Source organism: Eschscholzia californica, unplaced genomic scaffold (genome assembly GCF_041429995.1).
Source record: "Eschscholzia californica isolate CP2 unplaced genomic scaffold, dmEscCali1.0.p SCAF_1, whole genome shotgun sequence".
Classification (NCBI taxonomy): Eukaryota; Viridiplantae; Streptophyta; class Magnoliopsida; order Ranunculales; family Papaveraceae; genus Eschscholzia; species Eschscholzia californica.
Genome location: NW_028238198.1, coordinates 54,445,533 through 54,467,591, shown reverse-complemented (window position 1 = coordinate 54,467,591; position 22,059 = coordinate 54,445,533). Strand labels below are relative to the sequence as shown.

The window sequence follows — 22,059 nt, the reverse complement described above, 5'->3', positions numbered from 1 at the left end:
CAGTCCGGTCCCGAGCAGGTGCGTCCTTGCTGTCCCGTGCCGGTGATACCTTAGCAAATCCGAGTTGCTGTTGGCGAGCTATCACTCAAAACCGAGCTGTTCTAATGGCAGTAAAAACCGGATCTGTTGCAGGCCGTCCCGTGCTTTCCAATCTAGTCCCGTGTCTCCTTGAGGAACAGCCGAGCTGGTTTGAACCCTAGAAGCTGCTGCCGTGTCCCTCGCCGGCAAAAGCCTTGGCCGGCTTTCTCCTTCCCTCTCTCTCTCTAGCTTTTTTCCTAAACCCTAATTTCCTCCTTGAGAAGATGACCAACCAGCCTCCTTTTTCTTTTTTAAAACCCTTGACTTGGTCTACCCATTAAGACTTGGTCTTCATAGCACAAAGGTGCTCATAGAATTTTTCATTGCTCCTCTTCTTTAGACTCTTGGGCTTGGGTTGGAGTTAGGGCTTTGCTTCTTATTACAAACCAAGGGGTGCCTTCAAATTTATCTCCACTTCCTCTAATTTTCAGAAAGACGAAATTGACACTCGACTTACTTCTTCCATAACTTTCCCGTCCGAACTCCGATTCGACTTCCGTTTTCGCTGCTGGATTCACCATCGACTCCACTTGCCACTAAACCTCTGATCTCTGCCAAAATGACCAAAATACCCCTGGTCTCTCTTTCCTTCCGATCTCTTCCACATGAGATGAAAATGTGATAAATGTTCCGTTTTATTCCGAATGAAGCGTCAAACTCCAAATAAGGTACCTACCAAGAAAAACTTATAAATAATTAGAAATAAAACACGAAAAGAACTAACTCATCGAAGTTAAGTGATCCAAATGTGGCGTTTTAACGCCACATCAAACATCCCCAAACTTAGAATTTGCTAGTCCTCGAGCAAATAAACAAAACAAAACAATAAAGTAAAATCCTAACTCACTTTCGGAGGAATCCCGGTTGCATTTAGCGTATGCAACAAGCCGTTAAACCCCTAGGTTACCCCTAGTGGACGAGTGTCGTCTCGTGAGGGTTTCCAGTGAATATACCCACAAAATTCCAGTTTCAAAGAGATAAAGAGTACAACATCGATGTAAATAAGATAATGACCACAAATGATACACTCAAACATGCTAAACAAGCGAATCAAAATCGATAAACGCATATAAATGTTAAAAGTCTCCTCACTAGTAATCTCATCCTAAAATGTAAGTGTCCAATCATAATGAGCATCATCTAAGTTCAAATTCACAAAACCTCGATTCCTATCTTAGTACATTTCGCCTCGACTTTAGCCTCACGGTCATACACTCAAAAACATGAAATCACTCAAAAATAGATAATACGGTTCACTCTAATGTGTGAGCATGGAATAAAGAGAAACTCAACACATACAAAACAAATGAGGATAACAAGTTTTAAAATGAAATGATCTCTAAAGAATGGAAATAGTCACTAAAATGGAGTGGGGAAGCTCACTCACCCTTCTCACCCACTATACCCTCTAACAATGTTTCCTAAAGGTCAACGGATACAAGTAATGAGATGAAAGTAGTGAAATCCCGAGAATGTCGACGCCTTCAATAAAAAGAACGTCCAAACAACTTCTAAATTTAGCTTTTGCTTTGAACACTTTATTCTCACAACACTTACAAAATAACAAATAAACTCAATCTTTTTTTTTTTCTTTTTTTTCTTTTTTTCTTTTTTTTTTCTTTTTTTTCACTTTTTTTCTTTTCTTTTTTTTTTACTTTTTTTTTTCATAACAAAACAAGAACACTAGTATTCTCAACAAACAACTTTTTCTTCATTCTCACTTTGTTTCACATTCTTTTTCTATACTTTCCAAGTCTTCATTCTCGGGAGTAGTATGTGAATGGGTGGTGGAGTATCCGTTTCCCTAAAGTTGACACTATTGTCGGGTTTCATGGACTACAATGGTAAGGTCGCTATCCTGATGTCACTCCTAGTGGCTAAAAAAATTGAGCTCATGAGATCGTCTAAGCTCTTTGAAAAGTTACGAGGTTGAGTAGCTCTTCATTCTACTCAGAGTTAGCGCAGAAGAGTACACTCGAAAACAATGTAAAGGCTCAGATATCTCACATAGGTTTAAGTCTCCACTAATGACTAGTATAGGTCCCTCAGAAATGTTTCTTCTTCCTTAGATGCTACTCATATGATCAGACAACAAACGCTAAAGGACTTGACATTCATGAAAAAGACTAAGAACATGCATAACATTCATCAAAACTGAAACACATGCATCAACATACTTAAGCATACCACTAAAGTCATATCAAATCTACCCAAAAATTTTCAAATTTGGTCGAATTATTGAACCCTCTTGTCTTTTGAAACCCTATGGTCATGGCTAAAAGTCATACCCCATCCCCAAACTTAAAATTAACATTGTCCTCAATGTTTCAACCATATACTCACCAAAAGATAAGACATATTAATTTAAAGAGAAGAATAGAAAGATATTACCATAGCCGGAGGAGTAAGAGATACTACTACCGAGACTCGTGTATGAACAGGTTCCAAGTTGATGTCGAGCTCGTCGCCATCCCCAAACTTGGAACAAACCATGCCTCAGAAGCAAAACAAGTAAGAAATGCTCCTATGATCAACAAGCGATATTAGAATGAAGCACATAAGATCATGACCATAAAAATGACCACTAACGCGGGTACACACGATTGCATTGAGCTATGCAATTAGCCGTTGATTCTCTTGCTTTCGCAAGAGCACGAGTTCTGTCTCGTGGAGGGTTTCCAGAGATGATACCCACAAACATCAAAACCCATCTCAATCAGTCAAAGATCATACAATAAGAGACGGAAATTTTGGGGGTCAACCCAAAGAAAGCTACATGCAGGTGCTAATCGTCTCACAAAAAGATAAAGAATATGAAGTGCACAAGAAACGATAGAAGATAACAAGCCATCCCCAAACTTAGTGGGTGCACAGTCCACTAAGTAGGCATAAATACAAGGAACGACAACAAAGAAATCATCAAAAGGATCGACATACATGTGAAGAGTCACAATATCAGTCGAAGGCAAAAAATCATCTGGAAGCTTAGTGGACAGAATATCCACTATGTCCATAGACGTCTTTGGAAAGACGTCTGAAATGTCCCAAAAGGGATCAACAACCGAGTTTGAGATCATGTGGAAAGTCGAACTAGACTCTAAGGGTAAGGCAATAGGCTCGGGGACCAAGTCAAGGTCCATGGTTTCCTTAGGTAAATAGTCTGACAAACTATCCAACATGTCTCTAACTACTACGTCATCAATATCCTCAAAGACATCTGGAGCCTCGCAGTCAGTCATAATATCAGGCCTTCCTAGCATTGCATCTAAGACTGACTCCTTACAAGTGTCAAAAATTGGATAGTTCGGAATCGTGTCATCCTCAAACTTGCTCGTAGAGCCATCATCCTGAACATCAAAGTCTGGTATAGTCCTATCATAATGAGACGATAAAAGTTGAGGTAAAGACGAAACAAGGTCATCAATATATTCGGGCTCTTGGGTCCTCTCAGTAGATTCATCGACATTTAACTTAGTACTAGGGTTGGACGTATTACCCTCGTCATCGTACCTAGTACCCTCTTGAGTTTGGGGTGGTGAAACCCCTTCCTCGTCGACAAATGACTGTGACTTAAGCATCTTTACCTGTTGAGTCAATGACTCAATCTCCTGCGTCGTTTGAGTCGCAAATTGTGACATCATCTCTCTAAGACGACTCGTGGACTCTTCAAGAGTCTCCTCATAATAAGGCTCACTAGTGTAATTCAATGGCGACTCTTGATCATAACTCTCATCGTACATATTAGGATAATACCTGCCTCTAAAATCATTGGTCTCTAAATAGTGTGGACTATAAGGTCTCTCATACATATTTGGTGTCAGACCATATCCATCACTAATTTGACCATCTCTATACATTTGTCGGTATTCTCCTAATGTCATACGAGATCGATCAGGTTCAGATGGTCTATTCCTCTCACTAATCGGATCATCTCTACACATTCGTTGATAATCTCCAAAGGTCATACCAGGTCGATTAGGCTCAATTGACCTATTCCCCTCATTAACCCATCGGTGTTCTCCTAGGGTCATACCACGTTGGTTAAGCTCAGCTCTACGCAACTGTTGGTATTCTCTTAAGGTCATATCAGGTCGGGTAATGATGGAACTCTTCAGATCAAGGTCATCATCATCATCATGGAATGACCAACCGTTAGAATAACGTGCCATGATCTCACAATGCTCAAGGAACTGACAAACAAGCTATCAATGCAAATCAAAACTTATCCAACCAATCACACACAAGTAAGAAAGAAAGAGATAGAATACGATACTAGCGGATGCTCCTCTCGTTTCGTTTTTCCTTCGATTTCTTTCTTTTCCTTCGCTCCTATTTCTCTTTTTGGCTTTTTTTCTTAAAGTAGTTCCTGAAAACAAGAAAGAGTCAGAAACTACGAAAATAAACAAAACGTCTAAGTTAACAAATAACACTAAACTAATGAACAAAACAAGCAAACAATATCCAAACTACTAAACCTATCCCCGGCAGCGGCGCCAAAAACTTGATGGCCTAAAGGGTTACCCTAAAAGGTCTCCACCCGCAAGTATACGGGCGTCAAGTAATAACCCGGTAAGACCGGGATCGATCCACGAAGATAGGAAGGTAATACGAATACCGAAAGAGTCTAACCCACCGGTTTAAGTGTCAGTCACTAACTCAGACTAAAAACGAAAAGATAATCACTTGAGTTTTTGGATTGATTTCAAATAAATAAACAAATAAGACTAACTAAACTAAAGGTGAGAGATTCGGGAAGAGTCGAGCAAGAATCGAATGAGAGGGATACTTCGATCCATAAAGTCGATAGTGACTATTACTAATAATCAATAAGCATGAAAAGTTAGTTAACTTCACCCATTTACTTGGATTGGTCAACGAACTCTTTGTATAACTCAGATTCTAGTCCATGAACGGTCTAAAAACCCGGAAGATTTCATCATTAAAACTCATTTGTCACATCAAAACATGTATCACGAGTATCCGAATACAAAAGTTAGCTAGACATGACGATACAAATAATAAATGGGAAGAAAATAAAGAAAGACATGAGTCAAGGTGAGAATCTCCCTATTCCGATGAGGCGCGAGACTAAGATCGACGGGAAATACAAGTGTTTAAGTGTTGTCGATCTCCCTGTAAAAGAAAACAGGAGTCCCCTTGACAGTGTACAATAGGTGTCCTCTCAGCAGAACTTAACCTCCCCTTAACAACAGAGTTGTCTTCTTCCTCTTAACCCTAAATCACCATGAAAGCTCAAGCAAGCTTTCTCTCTCTAAGATTTCTTAGCCAAAACTTCAATCAAACACAAGGACATTCAAGGTAAAGGTGTTCTAAGTGAAACCCCTATGGTTTCCGGTCAAAGGAGTTGCCGGAACCACCATGAACAAAACCGGCCGAGAGTAAGTATTTCCGGCCAAGAACAGTCCGGTCCCGAGCAGGTGCGTCCTTGCTGTCCCGTGCCGGTGATACCTTAGCAAATCCGAGTTGCTGTTGGCGAGCTATCACTCAAAACCGAGCTGTTCTAATGGCAGTAAAAACCGGATCTGTTGCAGGCCGTCCCGTGCTTTCCAATCTAGTCCCGTGTCTCCTTGAGGAACAGCCGAGCTGGTTTGAACCCTAGAAGCTGCTGCCGTGTCCCTCGCCGGCAAAAGCCTTGGCCGGCTTTCTCCTTCCCTCTCTCTCTCTAGCTTTTTTCCTAAACCCTAATTTCCTCCTTGAGAAGATGACCAACCGGCCTCCTTTTTCTTTTTTAAAACCCTTGACTTGGTCTACCCATTAAGACTTGGTCTTCATAGCACAAAGGTGCTCATAGAATTTTTCATTGCTCCTCTTCTTTAGACTCTTGGGCTTGGGTTGGAGTTAGGGCTTTGCTTCTTATTACAAACCAAGGGGTGCCTTCAAATTTATCTCCACTTCCTCTAATTTTCAGAAAGACGAAATTGACACTCGACTTACTTCTTCCATAACTTTCCCGTCCGAACTCCGATTCGACTTCCGTTTTCGCTGCTGGATTCACCATCGACTCCACTTGCCACTAAACCTCTGATCTCTGCCAAAATGACCAAAATACCCCTGGTCTCTCTTTCCTTCCGATCTCTTCCACATGAGATGAAAATGTGATAAATGTTCCGTTTTATTCCGAATGAAGCGTCAAACTCCAAATAAGGTACCTACCAAGAAAAACTTATAAATAATTAGAAATAAAACACGAAAAGAACTAACTCATCGAAGTTAAGTGATCCAAATGTGGCGTTTTAACGCCACATCAAAAGCCGATACTTTTCCTTGACCCAAACACTAAAGAACCCTTAAGAAATATAAGGGAGCCCTAGTCGATACTCAAAATCAAGGGGGAACCCTAGCATAATTCCCGAATAGCTCTGAGGGACGCAATAAATCAGTACAAATTATTATACTGGTCTAAATAAGCGAAAGTCGCTTCCTTCAATTATATTTGATTATTCCTAGTATTCCTTTACTAGTTTTAAAACCTCTAGAGCTTTAATTTTACTCTTTCGTTTGTAGAGTCTGCAACAGTTCCTAGCTCAGATCACCTTCCGGCCTACTTTCCTTCCATGTCTGGAAGTTTGCAATGTATGACATTTTTCAACTTTCTTTTCCATATTGTACTAACAATTCATCCTCATTACTTCACACGTTTTTCAGGATGTTCTTTAGGTGTGGTTCAGATTTTCTCATCCGAATTCGGATGTCGATGTTTCATTATGCTCAAGGCATAAATATCTTTCTCATGTGTGCTTGCTCATCAGGGCCTACTGGACTCCGAGTCTTGATAAGATCTATGTCATGAGGCTTGGGTCGAATTTCTTACCTGGAGTCTTTCGCATTGGACTTTTAAGAATGTTATCATAGTAAGTTTATTAGGGAACTATATCTTCTTGAAATTCCTGAGGTTCAAGACTTAGAAAACGTGTCACTCCCACTTACCTTCTTGAAATTCCTAAGGTTCAAGACTTTCTTTATTCTTTAGGAATCAAAACATCTTTTGATTACGTCTTTGAATCGAAGATTCCAACTCTCACTAGCTTGCTTCAATTCACCGATGGATTTCAGAAGCACGCATATTGTACTAACTTCTAAAGTCGGTAACCATATATTCTTTCATAAGTTAATTAGGGAATATGGTCCTTGACATGTTAGATTTATGGACTTAAGCTTTTAACGATGAATGTAAAAAGATCCTCGTTTAGCTTTGGAAAACACCATATTTCTATCCTTCTCGGGTTTTCTCCTTTGGAAAACTAATTTCTGCATCCAATGGGTTTTACTCCATCGACAAAATTATCAAGTTCCAAAACTTGGTAAGATATGGATTCCATTTAGAGTTGGTTTCCGTTTCTGCGCAGGTATATGGGTTTTATCTTTTAACAGTAAGATTTTAGTCTTTTGAACTAGATAGATAAGATATTATGACCTTAAGGGGTTGTGAAAGTGGAATATTCTCAACTCTTTTGAGATATTCCTATTTTGAGAGACTTTCAATTTCTTGAAAGTTCTCTTGCGAAATAAATTCGTCTTATGCGGTAGGTATTTAGAGTTTATCTAACTTTACCCTTTTATTCCTCTTTAGGAACCGCAATTAACTGTGCTCAACAGTTTTGTTGCTCTTGGTCGAACTTATTTGACCTGTACTTTTCTCCCACTTATCCTCCTTAACTAATTGTTCTTCCTGAAACTAATTATTAGGAGGATACCATCACGAGCAACACAGAACTTTGTTCTCTGATTGGTTTGTGGAAAAGCCCCAAATTTCTTTTAAAGAAATTGCGTCATACTTGCTAATTTTGTGCCCTTGTAAACTATTTTACGTGGGCTTTAGCTTTTAGATGGAGGAGATTTTATGTGGGAAGCTGTCTCTAGACATATAGTTTTGGAGGACAAGGTTCGATTCATTAATTCGTCTAACAGTCTTCAATTTTTATCCTATTGGACAGTTCTAACTAGATAGGTCTGAAGTGTAGTAAAAATTTATGAAGATCAACCTCTGGGTTTGACTAAAGTGTCGTCTATCCTTTTGGATGACTTTACTTTCTTGTCAATGCGATTCTCTACTTCATTCGAGAAAACTGATTTTTATCTGTGAAGCAATCTTGGTTATTTTGGACACCCTGTCATCATCCCATTCTATATGGATGATCCTGTTTACGAGTCACATGTATCTTATGATTTTAGGTCATTCGATTCATTGATGTTTCTCATCTTATAGGTATAAGAAACAAGATAAAAGTGGGAGGTTTTTGATGAATAAGCAATAAAGAAGAAAACAAGCAAAACTACACTAAACAATCAAAGTAAAAGGGGCGAGAGAGATTCGAGAGAAGTGTCGGAGGAACAAGAGTCGGGAAACAAATAAGTGAGCGAGGTATCGAAGTCCGACAATCCATAATGATAAACCTACGACTATATGTAGTCCGATCTAATGTTTCAAAGTATAATCGATGTTCGACTCCAAAAGTAGATGTCTCTAAGTACTATGTATATCCGGAGATCTTACTTAGTCAAACAAACGTCTAAATCGATTTATCCCGAGTCAACGAAAGTGTTGTCTAGTCGCCTAACTATGTGAAGTGCATGACAAGACACATGAAATTATGACTTAGACTACGATCGATATCGAATACTTCGTTTCGTCTATTAACTATGCGAAGTGCTTGACAAGACGCATGAAAATACGATCAAAACGATAATCGAAATAAATGAACATCAATTTATAATCAAAACATTAAATCATATTAAACATAATCACGAATTCATCACATTTCATCTCATATAATCGACACATAAAAGTTAGCTAAACATGGTGATTGAATAAGAAATGGAAAGAAAATGATGAGAGACTCCCCCTTTTTCGATGTGGTTCGAGGCTAAGATCGTCGGAAAATACGAGTAGTTAAGGTGCAGCCGATCTCCCCTTAGCAATTTTCTGGGTTCCCCATAGCGACCATCATCATCTTCTCCATTTTTTTACTCAAACTCCATTAAAGCTAACCCTAGCTTCTTCTCTCTATCAATTTCTAACACAAAATCAAATCAAACCATTTGGAAAGCTAGATCATAGCACGGGGAATGAAAGCCCTAAAGTTTCGGATAAAAAAGGTTGCCAGAAAAGTCATAAAAAGTCCGGCCAAGTTGAGTGTGTTTCCGGCCAAGAGCTTGAAGATCCGGCCATGAGCACCCTGTCCCGAACCGTTCTTAGGCGTCCCGTGCATGGAAGCTTCTGCAGCCGCATCTTGGTAGCTTCCCGTGAAGCGAGCAGCAGCTCCGTGAAGCGAGCAGCAGCTTCGTGAAGGCTTGCTGGAACTCGGACCAACTCCTGGTGTGCGGTACATGCTGCTGGTCGCGCGCGATCCGTGCTGCTGCCGTCCCGAGTTTGCTGGCGAGTGCTACGACTGCTGCTCTCCCGAGCAGCCCGAGCTGTTGCCGCCAAAGCGTGGCCGGCCTTGAGCTTGGCCGGCCTTGATTGACCGACACTTCTCCTTCACTTTTTCTCTCTCTCCTACCAAAACCCTAAAACTCTTGGTCTTGAAGAACCCTAACCCTTTTTTGCCTCCTTTCTCTCTCTCTTGCTTGGTGCTTGGTTGAAGATTCAAGAAGAAGATGAATAGTAGATAACTTGATTAAAACCCTAGACTTAGTCAACTTGACTAAGTCTTTAGACTACTTTGACTTGGGCCCAAAAGTGGGTGCTCATAAATCTACACCTCCCTTCTTCTTTGGGTATTCTTGAACTTAGGCTTAGATGTTGGGCTTTGAATTAGAGACCAAGGGAGTGCCTTCATCTAGTCTCTACAAATAGAACCAAAGGGGGGGGTGCCTTCAAGAAAAGACCTTGGCTTCTATCTTTCATAACTTCCTCGTCCGAACTCGGAATTGACTTCCGTTTTCACCGTCGGACTCGTCATTGCGTCCTCTTGTAATTTGATTTGCTTGAAGTCATTTTCTCTCGTTTTGGTCACATGAAATGATAGTGATAATTCGCTCCTTTTATTCCGCTTAACTCCAAAATGAGTACCTAACATGAAAAAACACATAAAATATTATTGATAACACTCGAAAAGGACTGATTAGTCTAAGTTAGGCTCTCCAAATGTGACATTTTCGTGTCACATCATATAACCAAGTATAGAATCTTTTGGCATAACTAAATAATTAATTTATTAATTTAGCACTTTCATAACATCTCAATATAGAACTAAACTTCTTTATTAATTCTCCATTATACTTGGTACAGAGATGATGTTAACTAGAAAATAAAAACAAATCTAGATTAGTGCCAAAAGAAGACATCGATCCCTTTTAGCGTCTTTAGCAAGCATAGCTTCTGCTCCCTCTTGGATCTTTTCTCCTTTAGCCAAATACTTAGTTCCTAGTCGTTCCTGTACATACACGATGATAAGGGCATTCTGTATCCAATACCGAATTGGGAATTTACAGTATTTTATAAATTAACAGCCAATGTTTATACCTGAACCGGAAACCACTATTCTGTTCTTCTTGTCTTCCTGGAACTTAGGGCAGTTTTTCTTCTAATGGCCCTTGCCATCACAGTAGAAACACTTGGTGTGAAAAGGAGGACCTTTTTCCTTGGCTTTAGTAACCTTTTTGCCTTTTCCTTTGGACGCTAGTTTATTCTTCTGTTTTCCACCTTTCCAAAACCCTTTGTGCTTAGGAACCATAAGAACCCCTTACTTTGGTTCCACTATCGCTTCTGTTCGGTTGTTTGAAGCATCGCATGAAGTTCTTCCAAGGTTTTATCCCATCCATCATCTTAAATTGATTGAAACCACTATGAAGGGAGTGAAGGGAAGCATCGGTAGCTGCCTCTTCGCAATAAGGAAAACCCAGTTTTGCTAATTTCACAATGAGCCTAATCATCTACAAAACATGAGGCCCCACTGGTTTTCCCTTCTCAACTCGCATGCTCAGTAATGTCCTGGAGGTTTCAAACCTTTCCAATCTCGACTTTGGAACAATTCCCTAAGTTGTCGGAATCATGGTGTAGGCATCCATGTCAATGAACTGCTCCTGAAGAGTAGGTTCCATGGTTGTCAACATCAGGCATGTTACAGGATCGACCCTTTTCCGAACAAGCTTTTCATGCTCCATTTCTTCAGCAGTCGAATTAGCATCTAATTTTGGAATTAGAGTATCTATGACATTCAGCTTGTTTTCCATTCCGAAAACTATTTCCAAATTCCTCTCCCATTCGAGGAAGTTGTTCTCATTCAACTTCTCCTTGTCGAGGAATGAACGAAAGTTGAATGCGCTTTCGTTGTCATCTTAAAACTACATGAAAGAATTGTTATGACAAAAGCGGTTTGTTACGACCGAAATCAAATAATCCAAGAAAAGCAATAGGAAATAAAGAGTAATCACACAAAACAGAAGAGATTTACGTGGTTCGGTTGGTGAGACATACTCCACGATGACAACAGCGCGATGATTTCCACTATGATAAGCAAACAAGTTACACAAGAGATTCGTGAGAATTCGACAGAGATATGTCCCAGGGTTTTAGTTTAGATAGCTACTAAAACCCAAATCCCACCGACTCTCTTTCTACCTCCGAAATACACATTGATACGCTAACACTAACAACGGACATAAGCCCAGCTCTGCATTCCAGCTCTGTCTCGGAGATCAGCTTTGCCGCAGAGCCTTGCTTCGCATACCAGCCCTGTCTCAGTAATCAACTCCACTAACGGGTCGTAAAGCGGGTTCGGTATCACCCTATATTCAAGACACTTTCAACAAGAATTGCGAAGTTTTAAACTTGCCCTCATTTTTTTTAATTAAGTTTTCCCACATTATTCAATATAAAATCGTCCATGATTGAATAACATGATTCCAAGATCCCATTTCTTCGGAGTTAAACTGACTGCCCAGCCCTTAAACCCGTTGTCCTGGGTGAGTGAACTCCTTCACTGATTATACTCTTATGACTCTTGGTTGATGGATTGCATTAATGATTGCCAAATCCATTATTTTGCCTCGATTGTCCAAAACTCTTTTGCTGATCTCGTTGAGTAAAACCATTTAGATGTGTAGACCTCTACCATAGGTCTACCCGCATTGTCCCAAGTTAAAAATGGCACCATGCGGAGGCAAACCCACCATCAATAATCAAGAGATCAACGAGTATCTTAATCTGGGTAGGCATTTTACTCAAAATTACTTTTAGGGACTTTTACTCTTTGTCTAGTATGCGTTGTAGTGAACTATTTAGCCTAACTAACCATCCACGACAGAAAATGTAAATAAATAAGTAAATGCGCGCGAGAAATTAAATCAAGCACATATGGATCCTAGTATGGCCCCTAGTCCTAAAAGATCTAATCTTGTTAGGATTCTTCTTGCTTTTGTCTTTGTTCGCCTGCATCGCCATCCTCGAACCTCCATTGAGTTCTCCCACTCGAATTAAGATCCCATCCTTGAGCTTCTTTAATGGACTCATGGACCCTAAACTCTAATTACAGGACTAGAACGATTCCCAGGTCGTATAAAACGTGAAATTAAAATTAATACAACTTGCATTCAAATGTTCTCAAAACAAGAATGAAAGAACACAACTATCTATGGCCATACTAGTGTTCGCATTCATATCACATGCATTCATATAATATTCTAGGCTATATATTACATGTGCATGATTATATGGGAGATACTTTTGTCGTCATCTCTATGTCACAAACGAGCCTTAGGTCTATATTCGAAGAATTTAACTAATGGTGCATTTTGGTTTTTATCTTTAATGATTTCCAAAATCAATTTTAAGAAAAACTCTGTTTGGGCCTTCAGAGGGGCTGGTTCAATTTCGGAAAACTTTGGTTTGACTTTTTATGATTTCCAAATCAATTTTAAGAAAAACCCGTTTCAAGCGTTCGGGGGGCCCAGAACAATTTTGGTAAAATTTGGGTGGGATCGGGAGACAAATTGGACTTTCGACTTAAAAACTCCCACTCGGGTGAAGGCCTGAAAATTTCGGCCCATGTCTGGGCTAGGACGCGTCCTGTCCCTAGGCTAGTGGAGGATATGTCCTTTCAGTCTGAAGAAATGTCCTTCTGAAGGAGTGTCCTTCGACCAAGATGGAAATGTGTGCAATTTGTCGAATAGGATTACAATGACTTAATATGGAAGATCATCTAGTCCGGTCGAATTAGGAATCGTAATGCTTATCTAGAAGCCAACTACGATCGTCGAATCCCTTTGGTAATTCGCGGCTAAAATAGACGTGGATGCATACAGTATCATTCAACAACTAAGGGATTTATTCCGAATAGAATGTCAAATGGAGAGATATAGGATCTCTAAGTCTGTACTAGGAGGACGGCTTGAAATACATAGAATGGATTGGAGCTCATATGGAAGTCTCTATGGAAACCGACATAATTTTCCATTCATGACATGATGGCTTTGAAGATGTAAGATGAAACTTTGATAAAATATTTGGAAATGTTTCTTCGGAATGTCTGCTCACAATTCAGGAGGTAGCTGAAAGTAAAATCAAGCTACCTGAGACTAAGGAAGAAATTCTTAGTAGTCAAAAGGGTATCGATTCGGGATATGGTTGCGTTCGGAAAAGGAGACGATCTGGACAAAGAAGAGGCAAACAAGTTGCCAAGTCCAGAGATACCCTTACTGATGGCAATTGTTTCTATTGTGATGACACATCTCATTTATTGATGAGAAATTCTCCAAACTACCTGGAAGAGCTAATAAATGGAGTTGAGAGTTCTGACTCAGGTATAAATGTTAAAAGTTGATTCAATCAACTACGTTCCTTTTAGGTATGTGATACATGACGCTCATAGAATTTTGAATGATAGGAGCAAGTGGGAGTTAAGTATTTAATTGAAGAAGAGATGAACCTGTCAAAAGCAAACGAGGCAAGGGTTGCTGAGGTGGCTCGAGAAGGTTCATAATCTTCTACAGGCTTTACTTTAATTTTGATATTAGTTTTATTTTAAGACATCGTCTCTATTACTCTTAGATTATGGAGATAATTAAGTATTTCAGTTCAATATTTTATAATGTCTTTAAAAATGCCTAATTAACTTACAATATTAATACCTAATGATTCAACTTAGTTGTTAAATCTAGTCATATGAGTTAGAGAAGCATGAAATCCGAAAGCATAAAACACTAGAAATTGTTTGATTTCGAATAACTCAACACTAGTGAATCATGTGTTAACTAACAATTTGACAAGATTATCTTTTAACAAAGATAGATCAATTATCATCAAATCTTATGTTAGATATAAGATAATGATTAACCTGACTAGAATAAACTAAAAAGTACTTGATAAAAGGCAAGTTTTAGAAACAAAACATCGTTCAACTTGACTGTAGATCGTTTGATGAGATCAAAATCTAAGTCAAAATGAATATCTAACAAGCTGTAAAGACAACATCTCTGCTAAGAGATATCACACTTTATTAGAGAAAAATTAATTAGATAAGTCAACACACTGTCTTCCAAAAATAAAAGTGTCTAATATAGCTGCATAACCACTAAACCTAAATCTTCTATAGCAAATAAAAGAGCACTAGAAGAGTTCTAAAAACACTCTTTTATTTATGTATAATAAACGTGTTAGACATAGTTTCTTAGTAATCAGTCAAAAGAAACAAATGGGATATGTCCACAGACCATCAGAACACAATGCGATTGTTGCTCTCGATGGTGTCTTCCTTGAAAATAGGAGTTTCAAGAAGACAAGTGGGAAAAATATTCGAATTTCAATTCGAACTCTGAGCAAAAAATCAATTAATACAGTAAGAAAAGAAAAGGCGAACAAAAGAGTTGGGAACTCGAGTTGCCCTCTGCATTGTTCACCACATGTGAGTCTTAGAAGACCCACACAAAAGCTATAACGGAACCATACTCTCTGAAAATTGGCAGAGAGCCATAAGATCAGAAATGGAATCCATGTTTGAAAGTCAAATTTAAAACTTAGTCCAATTCTTAAACAGGATGATGCCTAAGATTCGAAAACCAAGCAAGGATGGAAACATTTGTAATTTCCCAAGATTTATGATCAAGACAACGAATTTAAAATAAGAGATTATGAATGAAGGTTGCTCTGATCATAAAAGATTAACTAGTACATGGAGGCCATCATCTGGGAGATAACTGACTCGTGGAACTAGAGAACTAAGCAAACATTATCGAAGGTCGATGTAATAATGCCTACCAAAGGAGTCGATATATAAACAATCAAAAGGAAATTCAAAGGGTTTGTTTTCTTAAAAGCATGTAGTAGAATATTGTTCGACAAGAAGGTAAGTGATGAGTCATGAAAATGGCTCATTTGAATCTCTTAACTCGGACTAGTTAGTCCATTTTGAGCGGTTACTCTGATGATTTGCTTGTTTCTCTTGTCCAGGTGCCTTCTATGGAATTGGGCGCGAAAAACAGTTAAAATCGGGAGATTGACACATCAGGGGCATTTCGGTAATTTGGTGCTAATGATGCTCTGGTAGTTTGGTCTATTTTGACACTCGGATGAAACTAGAATTCAAGACGAACTCGTGGGCGAAAACGGAAGTGAAATCGGAATCCGGATGAGAAAAATAGAGAGGGTCAAAGTTTTGATCCAAATCGATTGACCGCCACGTGTCATCTGGAGGCTATATAGTCAACCGATTTGGATCAAAACTTTGACCCTCTCTATTTTTCTCATCCGGATTCCGATTTCACTTTCGTTTTCGCCCACGAGTTCATCTTGAATTCTAGTTTCATCCGAGTGTCAAAATAGACCAAACTACCAGAGCATCATTAGCACCAAATTACCGAAATGCCCCTGATGTGTCAATCTCCCGATTTTAACTGTTTTTCGCGCCCAATTCCATAGAAGGCACCTGGACAAGAGAAACAAGCAAATCATCAGAGTAACCGCTCAAAATGGACTAACTAGTCCGAGTTAAGAGATTCAAATGAGCCATTTTCATGACTCATCAGTAAGTGTGAGTAATAAGGTTTTTTTTTAGTCCTGTATGTATAGAACATACTAAGATATTAGATCAACATTCAGAATGTTGAAGCAGTTGGGAGCTGACTCAATAAAAGGACACCAGACAAGGGTAAAACACATTTGGGCATCAAGAGTCTATGACGATAGACAAAGTAGTTGATAGGACTCGTTCAAGAAAGTCCTGAAGAGATCTAATGAGAAATACTCTGAGAGAGAAATTCTACCCATCTCTCATAGCATACATAAGAAAGTTACTTATGTCTTACACATAAGATCGATCATGAGAGTCATGATTAATACCCCAACATACTTAAAGTATAAGATGTCTTCACCCAAAATTTCAAAGTAGGGACTTTGGAATGCTAACAGAGGACTGCCCATGACGCTGGGAGCATCTAGGAGAAAATCTGAGAAAGCAATAAAAGTTGAAGCAGGTCATAAAATGCAATATTCCAAAAAGAAAGATAACCAGATGAAAAGAGTTTCAGGCTAGGAGTTGTTGCAAACTCTACTAAGTAAAGAAAATAATTAGAACTTAGGAAGTACTAATTTCAGTTTTAAAAAAAGTATATTGTCACAGAATCTGATGGAGCCGTCCTTCACTTAAAAAATGATAAACAAAGTATAAAATGGATGAAATCCACAACTAAACTGTCACCTTAGAGCAAACATGAAAGATGTAGAAAATCTAAAGAATTAGGATCATATTTACAAACTCTTATTATCCGAAATAAAATAGTTTATTTGAATCATCTAAATTTTGGTTTAGAATTTAGACGACAGTCCATAAATAATGAAATGTTCCCAGTTGGATTATTAGATGTGTGATCTAGTAAATGAAACCCTACTAAGTGAACGTGGAACCATATCATTATATCGTCCCTAGTCTAGATCATTAGATGGACAATAATGACTAACGAACACTAGCATGAGAGATTGACAGATAGCGTTGTTTCTCGGGCTATAGGAATAATGAGTATTCAGGCACCATGCATGGGTGTATAGTATGATACACTGGAAACCCACAAATCAGAGTGCTTTAAAAGTTGAAGAGATGAACGTCAAAACTCTCATTTGGAAAATTGGAGAGATTTCTCAAAACATTAGTGTTCTGCTCATCTTATGTAAGGAATGTTGAACTCTGGTCTCGTTAAACGTCGAGTCGTGAAAGGAGGTTATAAAAAAGGAAATCGGGTGAGACATGATAGAAATGAAGCTAAATGGTAGTAGAAGAATGGAATATGTCCTCCTAAGTAAAATTAAGAAAAGTATCTCAACGCCACATGAGGATTGATGACTGAAAATGCATGGTCGTGCTCAAATGGATTAAGAGTTAATAATTTATTTTGACATTTATCCTCTGGATCAAGAAAAGTATGAAATAGATGACGTATCAGATGAGATGCGAAGAGACATAAAAATCGAGCATTACACTTGTTTTAAGTACAAGTGGGAGATTGAAGGATATGTCCTTTCAGACAGGTCTGAAGGAATGTCCTTCTGAAGGAGTGTCCTTTGACCTAGCTGCCAATGCATGCAATTTTTCAAATAGGATTACCATGAGTTAATATGGAAGATCATCTAGTCCGGTTAAATTAGGGATCGTAATGCTTGGCTAGAAACCAACTACGATCGTCGAATCACTTAGGTAATTTGCGGCTAAAATAGAACGGATCCTATAACGGGGTACACCAAAGAGTGGTTGCTTGAACAAAGAGAATTGACTAGTGGGAGCTTCGCAAATAGATTAATTAGATCCAGTTTGGTAGGCCCAAAGGATTCGGAAAAAGTCCAGATAGAGATAGAAAGAACTGGACCCGAAAGGGAGGCCCGAAAAAAGCTAAAAGGGGTCGGCCATATGATGGTCGGCGGGAGCAATGGGCCGGCCAGGCCAAGCCCACTAAGGGGGCTGATCTGGTCGGCCATACTAAGGGGAAACCCTAGATGGAACCTATTCATCTAGGAATCCCAATCAGAAAGGGTTTCTGACTTATCTTTTCTGCGGTCCATACTGAATCCTAGTTTGAATATGATTCTGAGTCAAGGGTTTATATATAAGGACTAACTAGAGAACCGAAAAGGTGTGGAATTTTATCAAGAGAAAATCAATCTCTACAAACATAAAGTGGAGAGAGGGATTTTAGAGAAAAAGCTCCTAATCATCTATCTAGTCAAAGAAGAAAGGTGTTCTTCTTCTCAACCTTCAATAAGGTCCTAGCGGACATTAAGAAGGGAATTCAAATCAACCTACTCGGTGTCTCAAGTAGAGGAACTACACTTTGGAGCTCTTTATCTTCCAAAAAGGTGTCGGAATCAAAGTTCGAGGGAAAGCGATTAAGGTATTCTTCTTCCCGTTTTAGTTCTTGCATGTGATCCTAGAAAGTAGTGTTAGACATATTAGATGTCTGAGATTCCGCTAACAACAATAGGTGACACCAAAACCCAACACCTAGGACGTTTTATGCCAAGGGCGAGACGCGTTCTAGATGATGTGACACGAAAATGTCACATTTAGAGAGCCTAACTTAGACTAATTAGTCATTTTCGAGTGTTATCAATAATATTTTATGTGTTTTTCATGTTAGGTACTTATTTTGGAGTTAAGCGTGTAAACCGGAATAAAGGGAACGAATTGTCACTATCATTTCATGTGCCGAAAACGAGAGAAAAAGATTTCAAGCAAATCATATGACAAGAGGAGTCAAAGACGAGTCTAACGATGAAAATGGAAGTCAATTCCGAGTTCGGATGAGGAAGTTGTGGAAGAAAGAAGTCGAGGTTCGGTCTTAAAACAAAGATTCTATGAAGGCACCCCCCTTGATTTCCAAGTGAAGATTAAAGCCCAAGTCTAAAACCCAAGAGCCTAGATATGAAGGAATAAAACCAAAGCCCAAAGAAGATGAAAGAAGGAAGAGATTTTGGAGGCACCCTCTTTATGGACTCAAGTTTGAGTCAAAGTCAAGTCTTGACTAAGTCTAGGGTTTGAGTAAAAAGAGAGGGTCAAGACACTATTCATCATCTTTTAGCTTGGGAAAGAAGGGAGAGAGAAAGAGGCAAGAGGCTAGGGTTTTTGTTCTTGGGTTAGAGAGCTTGAAGGTTTGATAGAGAGAGAACAAGAGAGCAAGAAGAAGGAGGATCCGGCCAAAGCATAGGCCGGCCAGCTCACTAGGCCGGCCTAGCTTTGGCCGGCCGAGCAGCAGCTCGGGCTGCACACGAGCTGCTGCTCGGGAGAGATGCACGGGAGCACGGGACAGTAGCCTTCACGGGACGCGCACAGAAGCTCCGGACGAGCAAGGACGCGGCCAGCAGCAGCAGACCGGAACAGCAGACCGGAACAACAGACCGGAACAGCAGCTCGGGCTGCAAGCTTTCTAGCTCGGGACGCCTTCACGGGATGCGGCTGCAGCTCGGACGTGCATGGGACGCGCGCACGGGGCTCGGGACAAGCTAGAGAAGGCCGGACAGCAACCTTTGGCCGGATCTTCTTGGTTCTTGGCCGGAATTTCATGCTTCTTTGGCCGGATTTATATGAGTTTTCCGGCAACCTATATGATCCGAAACCTTTGGGCTTTTACTCCCCATGTCTTGATCTAGCTTCCCATGTGGTTTGATTTGATTTTGGTTGAAGATTGCTAGAGAGAGAAAGCTAGGGTTTAGCTTTAATGGAGGTTGTGTTCTAAATGGAGAAGATGATGGTGGTCGCTATAGGGAACCCAGAAATTTGCTAAGGGGAGATCGGCTGCACCTTAAAGACTAATATTTTCCGACGATCTTAGCCTCGAACCACATCGAAAAAGGGGTATTCTCTCACCATTTCCTTTCCATTTCTTATTCAATCACCATGTTTAGCTAACTTTAGTTTGTCGATTATATGAGATGAAATATGATGAATTCGTGACTATGTTTAATATGATTTGATGTTTTGATTATAAATTGATGTTCATTTATTTCGATTATCGTTTTGATCGTATTTTCATGTGTCTTGTCAAGCACTTCGCATAGTTAATAGACGAAACGAAGTATTCAATATCGATCGTAGTCTAAGTCATAATTTCATGTGTCTTGTCATGCACTTCACATAGTTAGGCGACTAGACGACACTTTCGATGACTCGGGATCAACCGATTAAGGCGTTTTTTTTGACTAAGTATGATCTCCGGATATACATAGTACTTAGAGACATCTACTTTAGGAGTCGAACATCGATTGTACTTCGACACATTAAATCGAACTACACATAGTCGTAGGTTTATCATTATGGATTCCCGGACTTCGACACCTCCCTCACTTATTTGTTGCCCGAATCGAGTCTTACCGTCTCCCGACTCTTGTTCCTCCGAACTCTTCTCTCGAATCTTTCTCCCCCGTTTACTTTTATTGTTTAGTTTAATTTTCTTGTTTTGTTCCTCATTCAATCCAAAACCCCCGTTTACTTGTATTCTTTTCCTTTTTAGTCTAAGTTAGTTAGTGATATCTAGACCAGCGAACGAGACCCTTTCGATATCCAAACTACCTTCCTATCCTTGGATCGATCCCGGCTTTGCCGGATTACTACTTGATACCTCCGCTTGGGTGTGCAACCTTTTCGGGTGCATCAAGTTTTTGGCGCCGCTGCCGGGGATCGGTTTAGTAGTTTGGATACCGTTGCTGTTTTGTTCATTAGTTTTGTGATATTTGCTTACTTAGACGTTTTTGTTTTCTTTATTTTGTAATTTCTTATCTTTTTATTTTTTAGGTACCATTTTCGAGAAAAGAGCCAAAAGTGACATAAAGGCGAAGGAAAAGGAAGGAATCGAGAAGCCAAGGAAAAGGCGAACGAAAGGACAGGAGCACTCGATAGTATCACATTTTATCTCTTCCTTTTCACTTGTGTGTGATTGTTAGCCTATAAGTGTTTGTTCCCATTTTGCGATTGTGTGTTAGTATCCTTGAACATTGTGAGATCATGGCAAGTTGGTCATTTGATGAGAATGACCTTATGCGAACCCTTTCCAACACTAGTCGACCATCTACAAGTCATCAGGACTACTCAAATTTACATAGGAATGGTCCGACTAGTGATAGGAATAGGCGAGTTGAGCCTGACCGACCTAGGATGACCATGGGTGAATATCGACGGATGTATAGAGTCGGTCAGACTCGTCATGAATATGGTTTTAGAGATTATGAGCATGAGGGTAACCAACCCCGTAAGAGTCTCCGAGACTATCGACAAGAATTTGAGATGACCACACCTTCATGTAGGAATTTGTCATTTGATGAAAACCGTAGTTCTATTAGCGTTGATCGACCACGTCGAAGTCTTCGTGACTATCGACAAACATATATGAACGGTTCACATAGTGATGGCATTTCTCGACTCGAAGATTCTAATCAAATAGTCGAGTCTATGTATTCACATGAAGGTAGTGAAGAAAGGATCATGGAGACCATTAGCCCGGTTTGTGCTATTTTTGCGAGCTTAGACCATTTGACCGAGTGTTGTCCCATGATCCGTGTTCCGCGAGAGTCTTCGTCTAGTTATACTCATGTGCCTTATTACGAGGAGATGTCTGAAGACACTCTCCAAGCAATTTTAGAGTACCAAACTAGATTTAATCGAGATATAACGGAGATCACGGAACGGATTCTCAAAATTGTTGATAGACTTGAGTCAGAGCCTATCGTCGACGAGGAAGGGGTTTGCGCACCCCAAACTCAAGAAGAGACTATGAATGATGGTGAGGGTAATACACCTAACTCTAGTCTTAAGTTAAATGTCGATGAAGCTCCTGATAGACCATTTGAGATTGAACAGACCGATGACCCTTGTTGGTCACTCCCTCGACCATTGTCATCTCACCATGATCAGATTATATTAGATTTTAATGTTCAGGATGATAGCTCTAAGAGAAAGTTTGGGGATCACATGTTATTGAACTTTCCAATTTTTAACACTTGTGATTACTTGGATGAGTTATGTAGAAGTGAAGGTGTTGCAACCA

The 22,059-nt window shown here is 39.6% G+C and overlaps 1 protein-coding gene across 1 annotated transcript; it reads right to left on the bottom strand.

Moving 5' to 3' along the window:
• Positions 1 to 1,782: 1,782 nt before the first annotated feature.
• Positions 1,783 to 5,793, bottom strand: LOC147567660 (uncharacterized). The gene is made up of 2 exons (XM_086654279.1): positions 4,136 to 5,793; positions 1,783 to 4,068 (listed from the first exon to the last, which is right to left on the bottom strand). The coding sequence occupies exon 2, from the start codon at positions 4,041 to 4,043 to the stop codon at positions 2,799 to 2,801; it is 1,245 nt and encodes a 414-aa protein (XP_086510405.1). The 5' UTR covers positions 4,044 to 4,068; positions 4,136 to 5,793; the 3' UTR covers positions 1,783 to 2,798.
• Between the last annotated feature and the right edge of the window lie 16,266 nt (positions 5,794 to 22,059).

Excerpts from the sequence above, each read along its gene's own strand:
- LOC147567660 (XM_086654279.1), bottom strand. The coding sequence starts at position 4,043 with ATGACCTTTGGAGATTATCAACGAATGTGTAGAGATGATCCGATTAGT.